Consider the following 16,688-nt stretch of genomic DNA (forward strand, 5'->3'; position numbering starts at 1 on the left):
GATGCACGATATATCGGCCACATTATCGATATCGGCCGATATATCATCATTTTTAATGTTATCGATATCGGCTCAACAAGAGCATTTAGCTGATATCTAAAAGCTGATAAATAATGTATTACAGTATATCCTTCAGCTGAGGCACTTTAGATGCGCACTGTTCAACATGATGCTTTTAAATTGCTTGAAATACGATTGAAATCACTTTAAAAAAGGAAAATCCAGTTAAAGTGCAAAATGTCTGTCATATCGGCTACACAACATTAAAATAAGAACATCATATTTGTGTTTGTATCTTGGCTTTTAATGAGGAGACTTTTTATAATCAGGCTCTCAAAAATTTTCTACAAATGTGGATTTCGATTTATCGGCCAATATATCGGTTATCGGTTTTTAAATATGAGAATTATCGGTTATCGGTATCGGCCAAAATTGTCATATCGGTGCATCCCTAGTATTAACCCCAGTGACGAGTAGGTTAGGTCATATATTTATATATAAAGTAATGTAACGTTAAGTCAACGGCGTTCACTGAAAAGCGATTATGCGTGTTGATAGCACGCCAAAAATGGAAATACGAATTGGCCTGTCATACACACGCAATTTCATTAGATCAGTCTGATAAATGTAACTTTTAATGAATCATTTTAAACTTTTAATCTCCATTTGGCCAACTCGGGGGTTCTCTGCTGTGAAGAAGCGTCATTTTTAAGCGTGTGTAAAGCACATTTATGATGGGGAAATCTTCCAGAACGCGTAGGTGAGATCGTCTCTTATATCCCTCCTCTCATCTCTCCCACCCTCTCTCCTTTTTCTCTCTGTCACAAACCTGTTTAGTGACTCAGAGGTGGAACAGTCTGCCAGGTTTCTTTGTGTTCCTAGACCTCCACCAACTCTCTCTCCCCCACTTGTCCAGGCTCTTATCTTTCCCTCACTTTTCATCCCTCTTTTCCCCTCATTGCGGGTATTTTGGTCGGTTGTTTGTGGCTGATGAGGGCTCGTGCTAAGCTTCCTCTGCTCTGCTCATGTGTGGTACGTACATTTTTCCTTCCGAACGTCTTGTTTTCTGTCTGTATGGTGCAGGGCTGCTGTTGCGTGTTGTTTATATATTCACTGCGTGGATCTACAGTGTGTGTGTGTGACTAACTGGCTCTTGATTTATGGTGTGATGCATGTGTGAGCGCCTGTTGACACAGAAGGAGCATGGCTGCTTACACGTGTGTATGTGTGGATACACATGTGTGATACTTATATGTGAGACAAAAGAAGCACATGAAGCAGAACGAGTCTAGGATGAGCTGTTTGCAATGAGCAATGAGCAATTTGTTGCTCTTTGAATCCTTTGGCTTGCAGACATTTAAAGATTACTGGACATCATTTTGTTTATTTGTGTTCTCGACAGCCTAAATGTCTGCGTCTGTCTTATTTCTCGCTCTCATGCGTGACTGGAAGTGAACTGGGTGTGTGTTTTGTGTGTGAATGTGTGGTAAGATACGTCTGTTAAAATAAATACACTGATTTTGGTTCTAATGTCAACACAGTTTGCTGAATTGACAGAAATGTGTGAGCGTGGCAGCTGAAGAGCTGAGGGGCAAAAGCGTCCGTTTGGCATGTTGACTTGATATCCATCAAGCTGTAAAGCTTTCTACCCCCTGGTCATTTCTTCTGAAAAAATTGCATCGCTAATGTGGGCATATAATATTCATTGGCCTCCTTATTACTGCACAATGCTGTAAAAACACAGAGAGAGAGAGGGAGAGAGAAAGTGCGTCGGCAATACAGAGGACTGAAGGTTAAAGGTCAGATGCCTACCCTTAAATTGTACATTCAGCCTCCAGCTTGTGTTAAAGTATCTCATGTGCTGGGATTTTCCATGCTTTTTCAGGCTGGTTTACGCAGGCTCAGCTGGTCGAATCCAGAATAGTCGTTTTAACCAGTATGGTGAGGCTAGTCTTTCTCTTCCAGTTAACTAAAACTAAACATCATGCAGTAAGTGATGGATTTGGAGCACTAACACAAAATAGAAAAGTACACGAGAGACACGAATCACAATTAGCATGTTGCTAAGCTAACGATGCAATACACAAACAGTTAAGCACAAACTCTACCTTGTTTAAGGTCACGTGAAACATTCAATAATTTGAGGAGAATAAAGAAAAAGAAACAAATAGTCGTAAAAGAACTAATATTTTACTGCAAAATAAATAATGCAGACATTCACATATTTTTTTTATGCCTAATATGCAGAAAATTAGTTTCTTGTCTCGCCTGTGTCACGTAAAATGATATTGGCTGTTTTTAATCCATAACTGCAAAATGTGACAAAAACGTCGAACTGTTGGCATCACTAGACAGTCCTTTAACATTTCTATTGTAATTCTTACCTTGCAGTCTTTCATTGTTATTTAGGGCCAGTTGTTCAAAGGAAAGCTGATCGGATTTTGGTTATCGGATTGGATCAAATCTTGAAAATGGGTTGTTCAAAAGGGAAAGAAGGAATCTGAAATCAGATTAGATCAGGGAATCCAATCCTAGTTTTAATCTGGATCAAACCTTCAGTTTGTGTTGGATTTGGATAACTTTGATCCAAAAAAAAAAAACAGGATGATCCTGATCCCAACAGGGGGTTGGATTTCAAGGTGGATTTCAGGAAGAAAATGTAGTAAAACTTTAAAATTGGTCAAATTTGTATCATTTAGTGTTTTATTTATATTTTGCACTTGACTTGTGTAACCGTTGTAACAGTGATAAAGTAGACAGGCTAACAATTAAGCTATTCAGTATAGTAAAGTAAAAATAAAATAAAAATGTTCGTCCCCATTTGCGTTTTGTCTCAAAATAAGGAAGACTTACAGTGACCCCATGTTGGCTCTTTACATTGCTGGGAGCCCACATTGTGATATGTTGTCCCATTTAGAGCACTGGTAATCTTGAAAACCGTGTATCTGGATCAGGGTGATCCAGTCCAATGTTGCTTTGAAAAACCGGCATAAAAGTAAGATGGATTACCTGATCCTGGATAGGAAAAAATGGGATTTTGATCCAGATTAAATGTTTTGAACAACTGGCCCAATAGTGTCGCACTGGAATTCATGCTTGGCTTCTGTGAACTGTAAAGCCTGCCTTCTTCGATTTGATTGGTCATCGCAATGATTTTGACATTGATGAGTGAGTGTATTGGACTGCTGAGCACAAAAATGTTTGAATCCTAAAAACACTGGTAAATATATCAAATATTTGGTGCAATTTGGCCATATCTGTTTATTGGGGGTTGTCTACAGGTTATGGGCCTGCATATGATGAAGTGTGTGTATGTGACGTCCTAAAATGCTGGCGAGGTTTTTGGAGCAGAGTTGGTTGGTTGTGAACTGATCATTCAGTGGGGTGTGAAGAAAGTGTTGTAGAATTGACTGCAAAGACCCGCCCCCTTTAGTTACTGTTGCTATGTCTGACAAGCCACGCCTCTCTCACGCCACACATGTTCTCACACAGTGAAAATAACACAGTCTCATCCCAAGAAGTCATATAACTGACGTCTTGGGACGTCTTTTGACCATACGTCAACATCCGACTTTTTAGGGTACCCTTAAACGTCGGTTACATAACGATCCCGGGCCGTCATATAACTGGCGCTTTACCTTTAACGTCGGTTAGGTGACGGGGTAGGTTTAGGTCTGGGGTAGGGTTAGGATCCGATAACGTCATCTAACCGACGTTTAAGGGTACCCTAAAACGGCGGATGTTGACGTATGGTCAAAAGACGTCCCAAGACGTCATATAACTGAGACTGCGCTGGACAGACAGGACAGGCCAGCTTACTTTTGATATGAAACAAAGTCTCAACTTTCAAATTTGGTCATTTTTGAAAGAAATTTAAACAATAGATTCTAGGGCTGGGTATTGAGACAAATTTCACAATTCGATTCGATTTCGATTCACAAGCTTGCAATTCGATTCGATTTCAATTATGATTCGATTCGATTCAATATCGATTATTTTGGATATCAGTTACAATAAATGGCCATTTTTCTCAAGGGAATCAAATCTCTTAAACTATGGGTGTAGTTGTAGCCTATAGACTTCATTAGCCTAATATGAAGGTAATAATTAACTGTTTTGTGGCTATACAAACACTTAAATTACACTTTTATTTAGTTTTATAATAAGAAGATTATATGAAATATAAACTTTTAAATGGTGGCTGTCATTAAAACTTGCCAGATTTATTCAAATATGCATTAAATATCGAAGAACATTAAGATTATAATGCATATGTAATATTGTGTGTATATTTTGCTCTAGAGTTATTTTTTCTAACTGACTAATGAATTTATGTGGGTTTTCTGAGGTAAATATGACGATACATGACATTGATTACAAGCTGTTTAACTGACGTCTTCGCACGGTTGAAACGCTGATTGAGCGAATCAATGTGACATGATACGGATTTCGATAAGTTGTACTCTATCTTTTAACACACTTTAAGATGCTCATTCATGTTTATTTGGCGCTGTGACTGGAAGAGAGATCAGTGCTGCTGCTTCTCTTGAGCTGCGCCAGAGCGATCTCACGCCACAGCGCCAAAACGTTATTTATGTTTTTGAATTTCTAAAGAAAATGGACGTAATTTGAAAATTGAGACTTTGTTTCATTATATCAATAGTATCAAAGGACAAAGATTATTGCGAGCAGCCGCGATACAATGTCCCATTCATTCAAATGAAACAGGATGACTAATCGATTCTTGAGATTTAAGAATCGATATCGGTTCGTAAAAATGAGAATCGATTAATATCGAGAAATCGATATTTATTACCCAGCCCTGATAAATACCATTTTATGGCTCTTTAATGTGTCTGACAGATCACTGTAGAGCCTCAGTTAAAGCTGCTCGTGAACCGATCATCTCTTCCTTGTTAATTTATAACATCAGATAAACATGAATGAACATCAGAAGGAATGTTGTTTTAACCACGGATAGATGTCAGCACGCACCGTTTTTCAAGTTCAAATCCTCCAATGATAATTTACTATCTCTCCTGACTGCTTTGTCGGACAAAAATGGCGGATGGCGGATTATGATTGGTCAGATCGCCTGTCAGTCAAACTCCCTGCGAAGGGTCAATTGATAGAAATGTCTGAGAGAATGAAAGTATTCATATTTTATATTGGTTTAGCTCTACTTGGAAACAGTTGTTTCTCAGGGTGACATTTACATGGTTTCCTTCTGAGGGACACAGCAGTTAGTCATGGGGACGCGTCCTTGCAAAACCTTGTGTCTGAGGGTCACAGGGTTGACACAAGTGGACTGTCTTTATGAAGTATCTTCTTATTAAACGGTCTGCACACTTACAAAGTTCTCAATGCTTCGGTTTGCATGTATGGACCCTCATTATGTTACTGTGTGGGGCTATTTTGAGCCTTGTTATGGTATAAACTAGCGATTTTTATTTTTCATTACTCTGTGCCCTATATACTAGCGTTATACGCTAAACAGTTTTTAGACATAAAACTGTTTACATTCGATTATCATGAAAACAAATCTCAGATAACGGTCGACTAGGTACCAATGTGTTCATTTTGGGTTCATTTTGCGCCGGAGTTCTCCTTTAAGGCTTGTCGCCTTTCATTGTCAGTCCTGTTGTGTGTCCTTAATCTGAGGGAGCCTGAGGAGGAGTGGGCGTATAGGAGAACCCATTTCAACCGCCAGATCTCAATATTACATACTGCACCTTTGAAGTATTATTATTAAAGTATATATTATATTATTATATAAGCATATAATATTATTATCTGTATTGGATAAAATGGTTTGTGGTATTATTGACAGCACTTCAGACAGCACTTCAGACAGTGCCACTGACTATTGATATACAATTATACTTTCGGTGCATGTGTGCTGCTGTCTGCATTGAATGCTGTCTGAATACATCAGAAAACAAGGCATGTGTTCATTACAACATCGTGTAAATACATAAAAATGACATTCTATGGTGTAACCAAAGTTAAGTTTATTTTGAATTTATTCGATTTTTTTAGATAACAATGTTAGGCTGCTGGGCGTGCAGTTAAAGGAAAAAAGAAAAATACGATGCTAAAATGAAATATTAGCAATTTATGTAAAATGTTATGCTTTAAAAAAACATAAATCAAGTTAAAAATATTATTTAACATAACTGAACTAACCTATATTGTTTTATTAACAATTGCAGGTTATCACTTTTCACAGTGTGTTGTAGTTACGATATCTCAGAAGGAGATAATGGGGTCACGCTTAACTAGCAAAACCTTGACCCAGAAAATTTGTGACAACTTTGCAAGGTTATTGATGATTATGCCTCCTATCCGTAATGAGACTTTCTGCTTTATGAATCTATTAACATAAAGTTGAAAAACTATCAAAAGTAGGTGAGTAAACAAATAATATAGGGTGAGTAAGATTTTTTTAATACTTTTATTCAAAAAAGATGCATTAAACTTACATAAAAATAAATTTTTACAGTTACAAAAAATAAATGCTGTTCTTTTGAACTTTCTTTTAATGGAAGAATCCTGAATAAATATCCTGAATAACATGAAACAGCACAACTCTTTTCAACATATATAATCAGAAATGTTTCTTGAGCAGAAAATCATCATATTAGAGTGATTTCTAAAGGATCATGTGACACTGAAGACTGGAGTAATGTTCAGCTTTGATCACAAAAATAAATTACATTTTAACTTACTGTATATTCAAGTTCAATTTACTAATTATAACAATAATTTACACTGTTTTACTGTATTTTTGATAAGCCTTCACTCTTAGAAGAAATGGTTCCATCCCCCGCTTCATATATGGAACTCCAAAATGGTTCTATATAGAACCATTTTTATTTTTTTGGTAAAAGGTTCTATTGGCCAAGTATGGAACCCCAGGGTTCTATATAGAACCCAGAGGAACCCCTTTTTTAAGAGTGTATAGAACCTTTTAGGGGTTCCAAATACGTAGCGCTGATAGAACCTTTTATGGTTCTATATAGAACCCTTTCTTCTAAGAGTGTTGTTGAGCAGAAGAGACTTCTTTCACAAACATTCAAAAATTACCAACCACAAACGTATGTGTTAATGAATTAATAAATACAAAAGAGTGAAATTTTTAAGACGTAAGGCAGTGTAGAAGTGTGTAGAGTATTTTCATGTGTATTTTCAAGTCTATGTGTTTGACTCTTGCATAAATCATCCTTTATGCTGCTTTATTGGTCTTTCATGTTGTAAGTGTTGCACATTTCCTGCAGCAACCACCTATATAAAAACTATCAGATATTTGTAGCATGTATTTTTCTAAGAATATGCTTTTAATTAATATTTTAGCAGTTTGTTTTCATACTGAATCCTGCTCCCGGTGTTTATACATTAGACTAACTTATTTAAATACGGAGATTATATCTGATAGCTTGTCTGTAGATTTAGCTGTTCGATTACTATCTGGTGTATTTTTGTGAGATCTCATAAACACACACTCGCTGCACATACACACATATACACAGTGTGCCAACTGACTTACCATAGGGAATCCCCGCCCCTGCAGATGTTACCATGGCAACGCTTTCCAGGCTAAGGAAGGAGTCCCCCTTTCTCCACTCTTTTAGTTGGATGGGATATATATGAACTGCCAGCTGCAGAGTACTCTGTCTTTCTGCAATGCATTGTGGGAGAAGAAGCAAAACAATTGATATGTAATATATTTACAGTGGGCTCCACAAATATTAGCATCCTTGGTAAATATGAGCAAAAAAATTGTTTTTGAAATTTCTCCTTTAACTCTTTTATTTATTAACAATAGATATGTAGATAGCTTTTTATAGTCATTCAACTGCACATATGAACGAAATCCCGTTCCACTGTCTCATAAAAATATAATAAAAACGTGCATTAAGAAGAAGAGTTTGACAGCAGCAGCATATAAATATTGATATTGCACGCCATATAAATCACATTTTTTGCACTTGATAAGTGGTAGCATGTAAATATACAGTTATTCCACATTATAATGTTTTTGCAGTAACAAAAATCAAACCTTTAATTAAAGTAAAAAAAAGCTGGAGGATTCAGAGCCCAGTTTAAGGGCAGTCGGGTGTAGATTGATAGAGTTTATGAGACTGTGAATCCATAACAAGAACATTAAGGATCCTCCATCATACGTCACAGTGCTTTTCTACACGTTTTTTTTTTCTAAACGGTTTTCAAACATGTTTTTATTTTGGTCTCATTTGAGCATAAACCCTGTCCTCCGGAAAGCTGGAGGTGCGTGAGATGCTGTGAGACACCTTCCCAGACATACTGTGCTTATATAGGTGAGATCTGGAGACTTTCTCACCCCAAGACGCAACTAGCATCCGCAATTCTCCAACTTTTGTTAGCTTAGTTTGGCGACTCATCCTCCGCAGTATATGGGGTTAGTTTAGACACACGTCCTCTTCCAGTTGATCTAAACTTCTTAATTATTGCCCAGATTGTGGAAATGAGTATTCCAACAATTCAACTATTATCCTAAACACTGTAAAATAAAATAATCATCAATAACAACATTGCTTTAGCTAATTGTTCAACTTTTTTAAGTTTACACAAGATTCCACTCATTTTTAAAGTCATTTGAGTGTAATTTAGGTTGTAGTTCACTTTAAAAAAAAAACTTTTCCTGATAATTTACTCACCCCCATGTCATCCAAGATGTCCATGTCTTTTTTTCTTCAGTCGAAAAGAAATTAAGGTTTTTGATGAAAACATTCCAGGATTAATGGACTTTAATGGGAACCAAACGGTTCAAGGTCCAAAAGACACTTTCAGTGCAAACTGCAAACTGTCCAAAGGGCTTTAAACGATTCCAGACGATGAATAAGGGTCTTATCAAGCGAAACGAACGCTCAGTTAAAAAAAAAAAGAAAACAAAGTTTAAGTTTTATAAGCTCAAATGCTCGCCTTGCTCTGTTCTGTGATGCTTGTTCATGACTTTCCTGTTCGAACTCGTTCATCAAAATGAACAAATCTTTTCCTGAGTCAATTCGTTCATTTCATTCGCTTAATTGAACCAAATGACACGAAAAAGATTTGTTCGTTTTGATGAACGAGTTCGAACAGGAGAGTCACGAACAAGCATCACAGAACAGAGCAAGGTGAGCATTTGAGCTTATAAAACTTAAACTTTGTTATCTTTTTTTAAAATGAGCGATCGTTTCGCTTGATAAGAACCTTATTCATCATTTGGAATTGTTTAAAGCCCTTTGAACAGTTTGCACTGAAACTGTCTTTTGGACCTTGAACCGTTTGGTTCCCATTGAAGTCCATTATATGGAGAAAATCCTGGAATGTTTTCATCAAAAACCTTAATTTCTTTTCGACTGAAGAAAGAGCGACATGGACATCTTGGATGACATGGGGGTGAGTCAATTATCAGCAAATGTTTTATTTAAAAGTGAACTACTCCTATTATTCTATAACTATTTCATGATTTGTGCTGTGCTGTGCTGACCTTTTGTCACACATCTTTGTATCCTCAGGTCTTTCCCATACACTTTAAAATAACAAAATCTATTTCAACTTAAAAACTTGAGTTCAGTTGCATTTAGTTCATTTTAACTTCAATCATATTAAACTGAATTTTAAAAAAATGATCACATTGAAATTGCTTAAATTATTTTAATGAGTTGAAGTAACGTATTAACATAAGTTGCATGATGTACTTTTATCATTTTTATGTGTCACTTCATATTCAGATCCCAGTCAAACAGGAAGTCATGAAGTGTTCCTGATCATACGGTGAACTTACAAACATTACATGAATGGGAATATACTGAAGTCAGATTTCTTTCTTTTTTTTCTTTTTTTTTTTTAGATATAAATCAACTATTATTTTTTTTTTATTATTTAATTTAATAAAAATTTAAATTTTTTATTTAATTTTTCTAAAGTCAGATTTCTGTTTATTAGAATCTGTGCCAATAATTGTGGAATAGCCTACATATATTATTTTATTTTTCTTTAAGGGCTAGATTTTTGTGCATATTTTCAATGAAAGAAAAGCTCAACTTACTGAAATAAAGCACATGGTTAAAAGATGAAACATTTTCACCTTTGAACCAGCAAAATCTGAAGTCAAGACAGTGTTAGAGGATAAAACAACAACTCTGATTTGATCTATCTTACAATGCATTGTAACAAGTGTGTGCTACATATACTGTACAAATGTGTATCTATGCTGCTTACACCGCTTTACATACTGAGTTTTTTTGTTTGTTTTTTTGCAGCCTTCACTTGATTGCACAGTACATACCTTCTTTAATTAATAATATTGCTTGTAATCTGTTGCCACAATTTTTTTTTTGATTAGACAAAGCATATTCATTTTTACAGTGTGGAATAGCCTACATATATTATTATATAAAAGCTCAACTTACTGAAATAAAGCACATGGTTAAACATTTTCACCTTTGAAAGTCAAGACAGTGTTAGAGGATAAAACAACAACTCTGATTTGATCTATCTTACAATGCACTGTAATACACAGATATACACACACATAATTAAAATAGTAAAATTGTGCTACATATACTGTACAAATGTGTGAACTTTACACAACCGTATCTATGCTGCTTACACCTAAAGCTTTACATACTGAGTTGTTTTTTGCCGCCTTCACATGATTGCACAGTACATATCGATATCCATGGAAACTGAGTATTCTAGTGGAAAGATACACATTAACACAACAGACATGCACAGACTTAAACCTCTTCACACAAACAAGACCATTTATTCAGCTAACGTTAATGTGTGCTAATGTAATAGAAGGCTATACTTTGTGGTTGTTAAATATTACCGAAGGTTATTGTGAAGAGTAATTACCCTGAACACCTTCTGAGACCAGATGCTAGTTGAAAAAAAAAGCCCTTTATTATCTAATGCAATGACATTCAGACATTAGAATGGTTTAATACTTCCTAATACCATTGAGGCCACTGTGTGAACTTGATGCATCAGCTTCATCTATGAACAACAGTAACAAGCTGTTTCTTGTATACAGGGTCGATAAGAAGGGCTTTGTAAGCATGTTGCGTGTGTTGGACGTGTAAATGAACAGTTCAATGTCCCCGTGAAGCGGTCTGTTGTGCACTGACGTCATCGGTCTCGCGCCGCAGTCGCTCCTGAGATGAATGCACAATCCTGCTTTCACCTGGATCTCTAGCGCCGCCACGCGAGCGACTAACCTGTCACAAGTGCTTAGTAATCCCTCTAAGTAACTTAGTTTTTGGTTAAAATAAATAAATAAGTGAATAAATAAAACAACTCGCTCACGCTGTCCTTACTGTGAATGATAGCGTGCGCGCTCACGCTGAAGACTTGCCTTCAGAACCATGGACAGTTCCCTGCGCGCGGCCGCCACCAGAGGGCGCTGTTCACTCATGCGACGCATTACAGTTTTAAAGCGATAAAACACTAAATCCCATTCTCTGAACCAAATTATCAATAGTCGAATAATCACTCTTTCTGTAAAACATTAAACAAGTTCCGGTAGTTAAAAAAACTCTTTTTTATAAACTTATTCTCACTCATAAAACACTGTCATTTTCACACTGTCATGCACTTGTGTTTCAAAACTCTCAACAAAGACAGGCAAAAGGCATCGTTTACACACAATTGTTCACACTTATTTCTAATGATGTGACCAAACCAACTGTACATAATTCAAGTCAGTTTAGAGAGTGACAAAATTGACTTGGAGAATGTTGCTTTAGGGTTTTTCCACTTTGCCTGCACTGCAGAGATATGGCATTGTCTGTGATGTGGACAAAGACTGAACCCGACATGAAGACGTGATGCTGAAGCATTCGGAGTGACTGTAACATGCATTTCATTTAGATTTTTTTTTTTACTGTAAACTTTTTGGCTTTTGCAGTTGGGTCACTGTATTTATTTTATATTTATATTATATATTATATTTTCACAGTATGCAAGAGCTGAATATACAGACATTCAATAAAATATTCAGTGCAACAGTATACCATCACCTTACTATTTACTATTGTAAGTTGTCATTACTATACTTTTTTACATAATTGCAAAACTTTGTTACTGTTTTTCTTTAACTACATGCTTTGGATTTTGATGTAGAGTTTAATGAATGGTCTGTAGTGTTTATAATATGGACTTATGTGTGTATGATCTGATTTTGAGCAGAAAAAATGTTTTTTGATTTTCCCAGAAGAGTCAGAGGTTCTCTGAATGGTGAAAATGTGGTTTTGTGTTTGAGGTTTTGAGAAATTCAGTGATCGTTTCAAGAAATGTGTTTTTAGCTATTCAGGAAAACTGTAATGACCTTTACATCTGCAGTTGTTGTATTCGAAATAATTCGGTGAGACGTTCATGAATCATTATTATGGGGGTACTGGTGCTAAAGTGTTACTGTGTGTGTGTGTGTGTGTGTGTGTGTGTGTGTGTGGTTCCAGTAAACCCTACATTATGTCCCCACAAAGATAGCAATATCCAAATATTTGTTATATTACAGTAAAGTTATATACAGTATAATTGTATATTTCAAACTATACTGTATCATTATGTCTATGCAAGTCCCCATAATACATGAAACATGTGGCACAAACATTTATTTCCATATGATTTACTTTGAAACAATTTTCTCTCAGAAATTGCTAGTAAATTTTTATAAATAATTAGCAAGTAACATTGAATTAAACATGACATGCTGCTAAATAGTGCAGTAGTATTTTTTCTTCAACTTATTGGTATACAATAATCTTTGTTTATTTACTTAGATTTTTACAGTGACACGATTTATTTCCAATATAGAGAAATTCCATTAGCATTGATTTGACAATCGTCTTTTATTTGATCACGCCAAAGCGTCCTTAAAGAGACAGTTCACCCAAAAATGAAACTTCAGTCATCAGTCAAGTTGTTCCAAACCTGTATGAATTTCTTTATTCTGCTGAACACAAAAGATGATATGTTGGTAACCAGACAGTTAATGGTCCCCACTTCAATACTATGGAAGTCAATGGGGACCATCAACTGTTTGGAGTTTTCGGACAGTGTACCGTCAACTGGGTTACCAACATTCTTCAAAATATCTACTTTTGTTTTCAACAGAAGAAAGAAACTCATATTGGGTTGACACAACTTGAGGGTGAGTAAATGATGACAGAATTTTTATTTTTGGGGGAACGAATCCTTTAAATGAGAATCACATATTCAATCTAATGTGACGCCACTGGTCGGCGTTGTTCACTCATGATCAGTCATCAGCAGCTTTGATGATGATGATGATGATGAGAGAGAGAGAGAGAGAGAGAGAGAGAGAGATCGGGAGGCGTTTCTCAATTTGAATACACCGCGCTGCTCGCTCACGGTCGCGAGACTCATCACGGTTCGTGTTTGGCCACGCGCTGAGCGGAGCGCGGGCAGCCGGTAATCGGTGTGTTTAGTGTCTATGGGTGTCGACGTGATGTCCCCTCCTCTGAGGAACCTCAAGTGCTTTTCTCCGGTGATGTGCCAGTGTAAACTTATATGTAGCAACCGGACGCTCTCGCTCATGTTCGGGTGTAAGGTAAGCTGGGAGCGCGCACGCGCACGCGCCCGTTTCTGTTCGGTTTTCGTGTGGATAGGGTGACAGAAAGGCGATATCATGTTAGTGACAGAATTCTCCCAATTATGAAACGAAATTTGAGAATTATGAATGAAAAAGCGACGTGTGTTTGCGACTGAGCGCATGGTATTCGTGACATAGGCTACTGTACATTACTGTAGCCTATTCCACAGTGCTACTGTACAGTGTGTGGCAGGATGCCATGGAAAGCCATCTGTCTCTTTGCAGATTCACATCGGAAGATCGATATATCTCTAAAACACATTATTAAGAGCCGAGCACAAAACAAACACAGTGTGAACGTGAAGAGAAGAGTAATGCAAAAAGCTATTGCACATTTCCACCTAACGTTAGGCTATTGCGGTGCATGTGCACACTACAGTATATGGGAGAAGATGTATGAAATATGATCTGAAGAAAAATGGCATAATGCATTTCAGCTAAATGCAAACAATAAAACAGTTATAAAACACAGAAAGAGCACAAGACAAAACATACATAGAAGCATGATACAACGAGTATTTTCAAATCGGGGCAAGTTGTCACACGTGTTTTATTTGTTGTAATTCATTGCATACAATTTCACACATGTGACAACTTGCCCCAATTCGAAAATACTCATGTTGTTAGAACACAGTGTAACCTTTGGACTAAAATGAACCTTCGCCATATTGTATCACAGCCGACTGCTTCCATCACAGTTCACACAGTGTTCAAATGTAATGTTTTATCACACTGGTTAATTGAATTGAGGAAATTTACAGCTGTAACTATTTCCTATTGGGCAATTTTTCTTTTTCTTTCGGCTGTTTGTAAAGTGACTGATTGTTACTGCTGGTTGCCACGGTAACAGAGTCTTAGACCTTGCCTGGGGTTGTCTAATTTTTTTGGTCTTTATTTTTGTGAAACATGAGCAAATTTGAGCTATGAGCAAATTTTAGTCTTGTCTAACACTATACACTAAAATAGCTTTGTGAATCAGGCCCCAGATAACGTTAAATGTTTTATTAAAGGGATACTTCAGGATTTAGCATTAAGCTTTGAATTAGTAGAAAACCTGTAGTATTTTCGAATTACCGTGCTTTCCACTCTCATATCCCCCTGAGACGAGAGATTTGTGTATTTTTTTGCCTCCGATCAAGCAAAAATCGTCATTTTGCGTCATCGGAGGTTTTTTTGTCTATAGGCTAAAGACTACAGTTAGTAGTCGGGTCTGTCCCGCATGTCCTCAAGCCGCCCATAGAGGGCGATCTCACTCACAGAATGAACACATAGTGTCGGCCATCTTTGTTTGGAAGCTAAGCTAGCAGGCTCTTGTTCTGTGGAGAAAGCTGAGTAGTAGGGGTTACCATCCTCTTTTTCACGGACATGTCCGGCCGTCGATGTCCGGGATTCAGCTTTTGCTTTCTGCAGTCGCCATTCATTGTTTACATGCACAGCTTTTGTTTCAATCTAACCGAATTCATTCCGATTGGTGAATCTGAATGTAGTGTTTACATGAACGCTAAACATGTGATCGGTTGATGTGCGTTTTAACATTGCTAAGAAAATTCGTGAGAGATACGAGACCGGTGCGTCTCACAGGTGTTTCTCATCGGTAATCACGCCACCGGCCTCGCGATGTTCTCCCGTGGCCCTCACTCGTCCCGCTCGCCACAGTAAACATGATGAACGGCGACTGTAAAACGCAAACGCCCAATCCCGGACATTTTGGGCGATCTTTCGGGCAGACTCATCGCAGAGACTCACTAGTAGCCTAGACTTGTTGTTTAACTACTGCGCTCTGTTACCGGTAGGCGTGGCCTCCTAGGGCTGCGAAGCAAGTGCATTCTGGGAGTTGTTGTCTTTCTTCCACATAAGCCAAAAAATACATTTCTCAGTCTAGAAAGCTCCAAATTCAAAAATAATTTCACATTTCTTCTACATAAATGACCCATTTTAAATACACATTCATCTCTCCAGAGGTGAAGTATCCCTTTAATGTAACTGGAAGAATGTTTGTTCAAGGACCTTGCCACAATAGTAGGTGAAGTACTGAGAACGTTCCCTCCTTGTTACACATACGCACGATGCCACAACACACAATAAAGCGTATCTTTTCCATCTTAATCAGAGTTTTTCTCCTAACCAGCTGTGACCGCGATAAGCGACGAATATTTCATTACATATTATAATCGGCCAACTTTGTCAGATCTTTTCTACATTTTCCATGCGTTATATAAGCAGTTTGACTGTGTGAACTGACTACTTGGAGCAGATTTGTGTGCATGTGCTTGGATGATCTGTGATCTGCTGCAGTTTTGTCGTGTGTCAGATCGCTGTGATTCGAGCAGGGTCGATACTTCCTGTGGAATAGATTGAGACACGGATAGTGGCTGAGATGATGACCTTGGGAAACATGATGGCGTGGAGAGGACTGGGACTGAATGAAATACACTGATAAAGACAGAGATGTGTTTTACATTTGCACATCTGATCATTCAAACCTCTCACTTTTCTTTTTCTATGTCTAACTGTATTCACTACATTCACAAGATCTTTTTTGTTAGTTGAATTTTTTGGACACTATAAAATGCTTCTCATTAAAAACCCTTTTATAATAAGGCTTATTTGGAAGAAAATTGTACCCTGCATGATTTTTTTTTTTGCAAAGAAGCTTAAGAGAAAATGATTTTTGTGCCAAGCTTCATGAATTTTAGCAGCTGCTCTGAATCTAGACGAAGAATGGCTAGCTCGAAAACGCTCAAATATATGAAAATTAATTTCCGTATTCCATTTGTGTTATTTCATAGTTTAGATGACATTACAATCGGAACGCCGAATTTCCTCCTATAGAAAGAGAAAAATGTCAGGATAGAGAACAAGCAGACTAAAGGAAAGCTAGACTTCTACAGAAAAGCATCAGACTGAACACATGCTCAGATAGTGCTGTGATATGTTGTCTCATATATTGATTATATTGATATAGCCTATAGAGTTTCTTCTGAAAGTATTCACCCTCATCTATTATGTATCAGTCTGTTATGTTGCAAGGTCCATTTAAAGCATA

The 16,688-nt window shown here is 37.1% G+C and overlaps 1 protein-coding gene across 3 annotated transcripts in view; it reads left to right on the plus strand.

Annotated features, from left to right (window-relative positions):
* dlg4a (discs large MAGUK scaffold protein 4a) overlaps nt 1–16,688 on the plus strand; it is a 146,417-nt gene that overhangs the window by 37,964 nt on the left and 91,765 nt on the right. The window contains exon 1 of one of the 3 annotated variants that reach the window (XM_039662423.2): nt 905–1,032. The exons of 1 other annotated variant lie outside the window; for it this stretch is intronic. In XM_039662423.2, the coding sequence (XP_039518357.1) occupies nt 991–1,032 (42 nt within the window). In that variant the 5' untranslated portion in view covers nt 905–990. Of the gene's footprint in view, nt 1–904; nt 1,033–13,418; nt 13,601–16,688 lie in introns of those variants that run through there. One more of the 3 variants, XM_039662420.2, reaches the window with a different exon arrangement.

This window comes from Pimephales promelas, chromosome 4 (assembly GCF_988280905.1).
Source record: "Pimephales promelas chromosome 4, fPimPro1.hap1.1, whole genome shotgun sequence".
NCBI classification, from domain to species: Eukaryota; Metazoa; Chordata; class Actinopteri; order Cypriniformes; family Leuciscidae; genus Pimephales; species Pimephales promelas.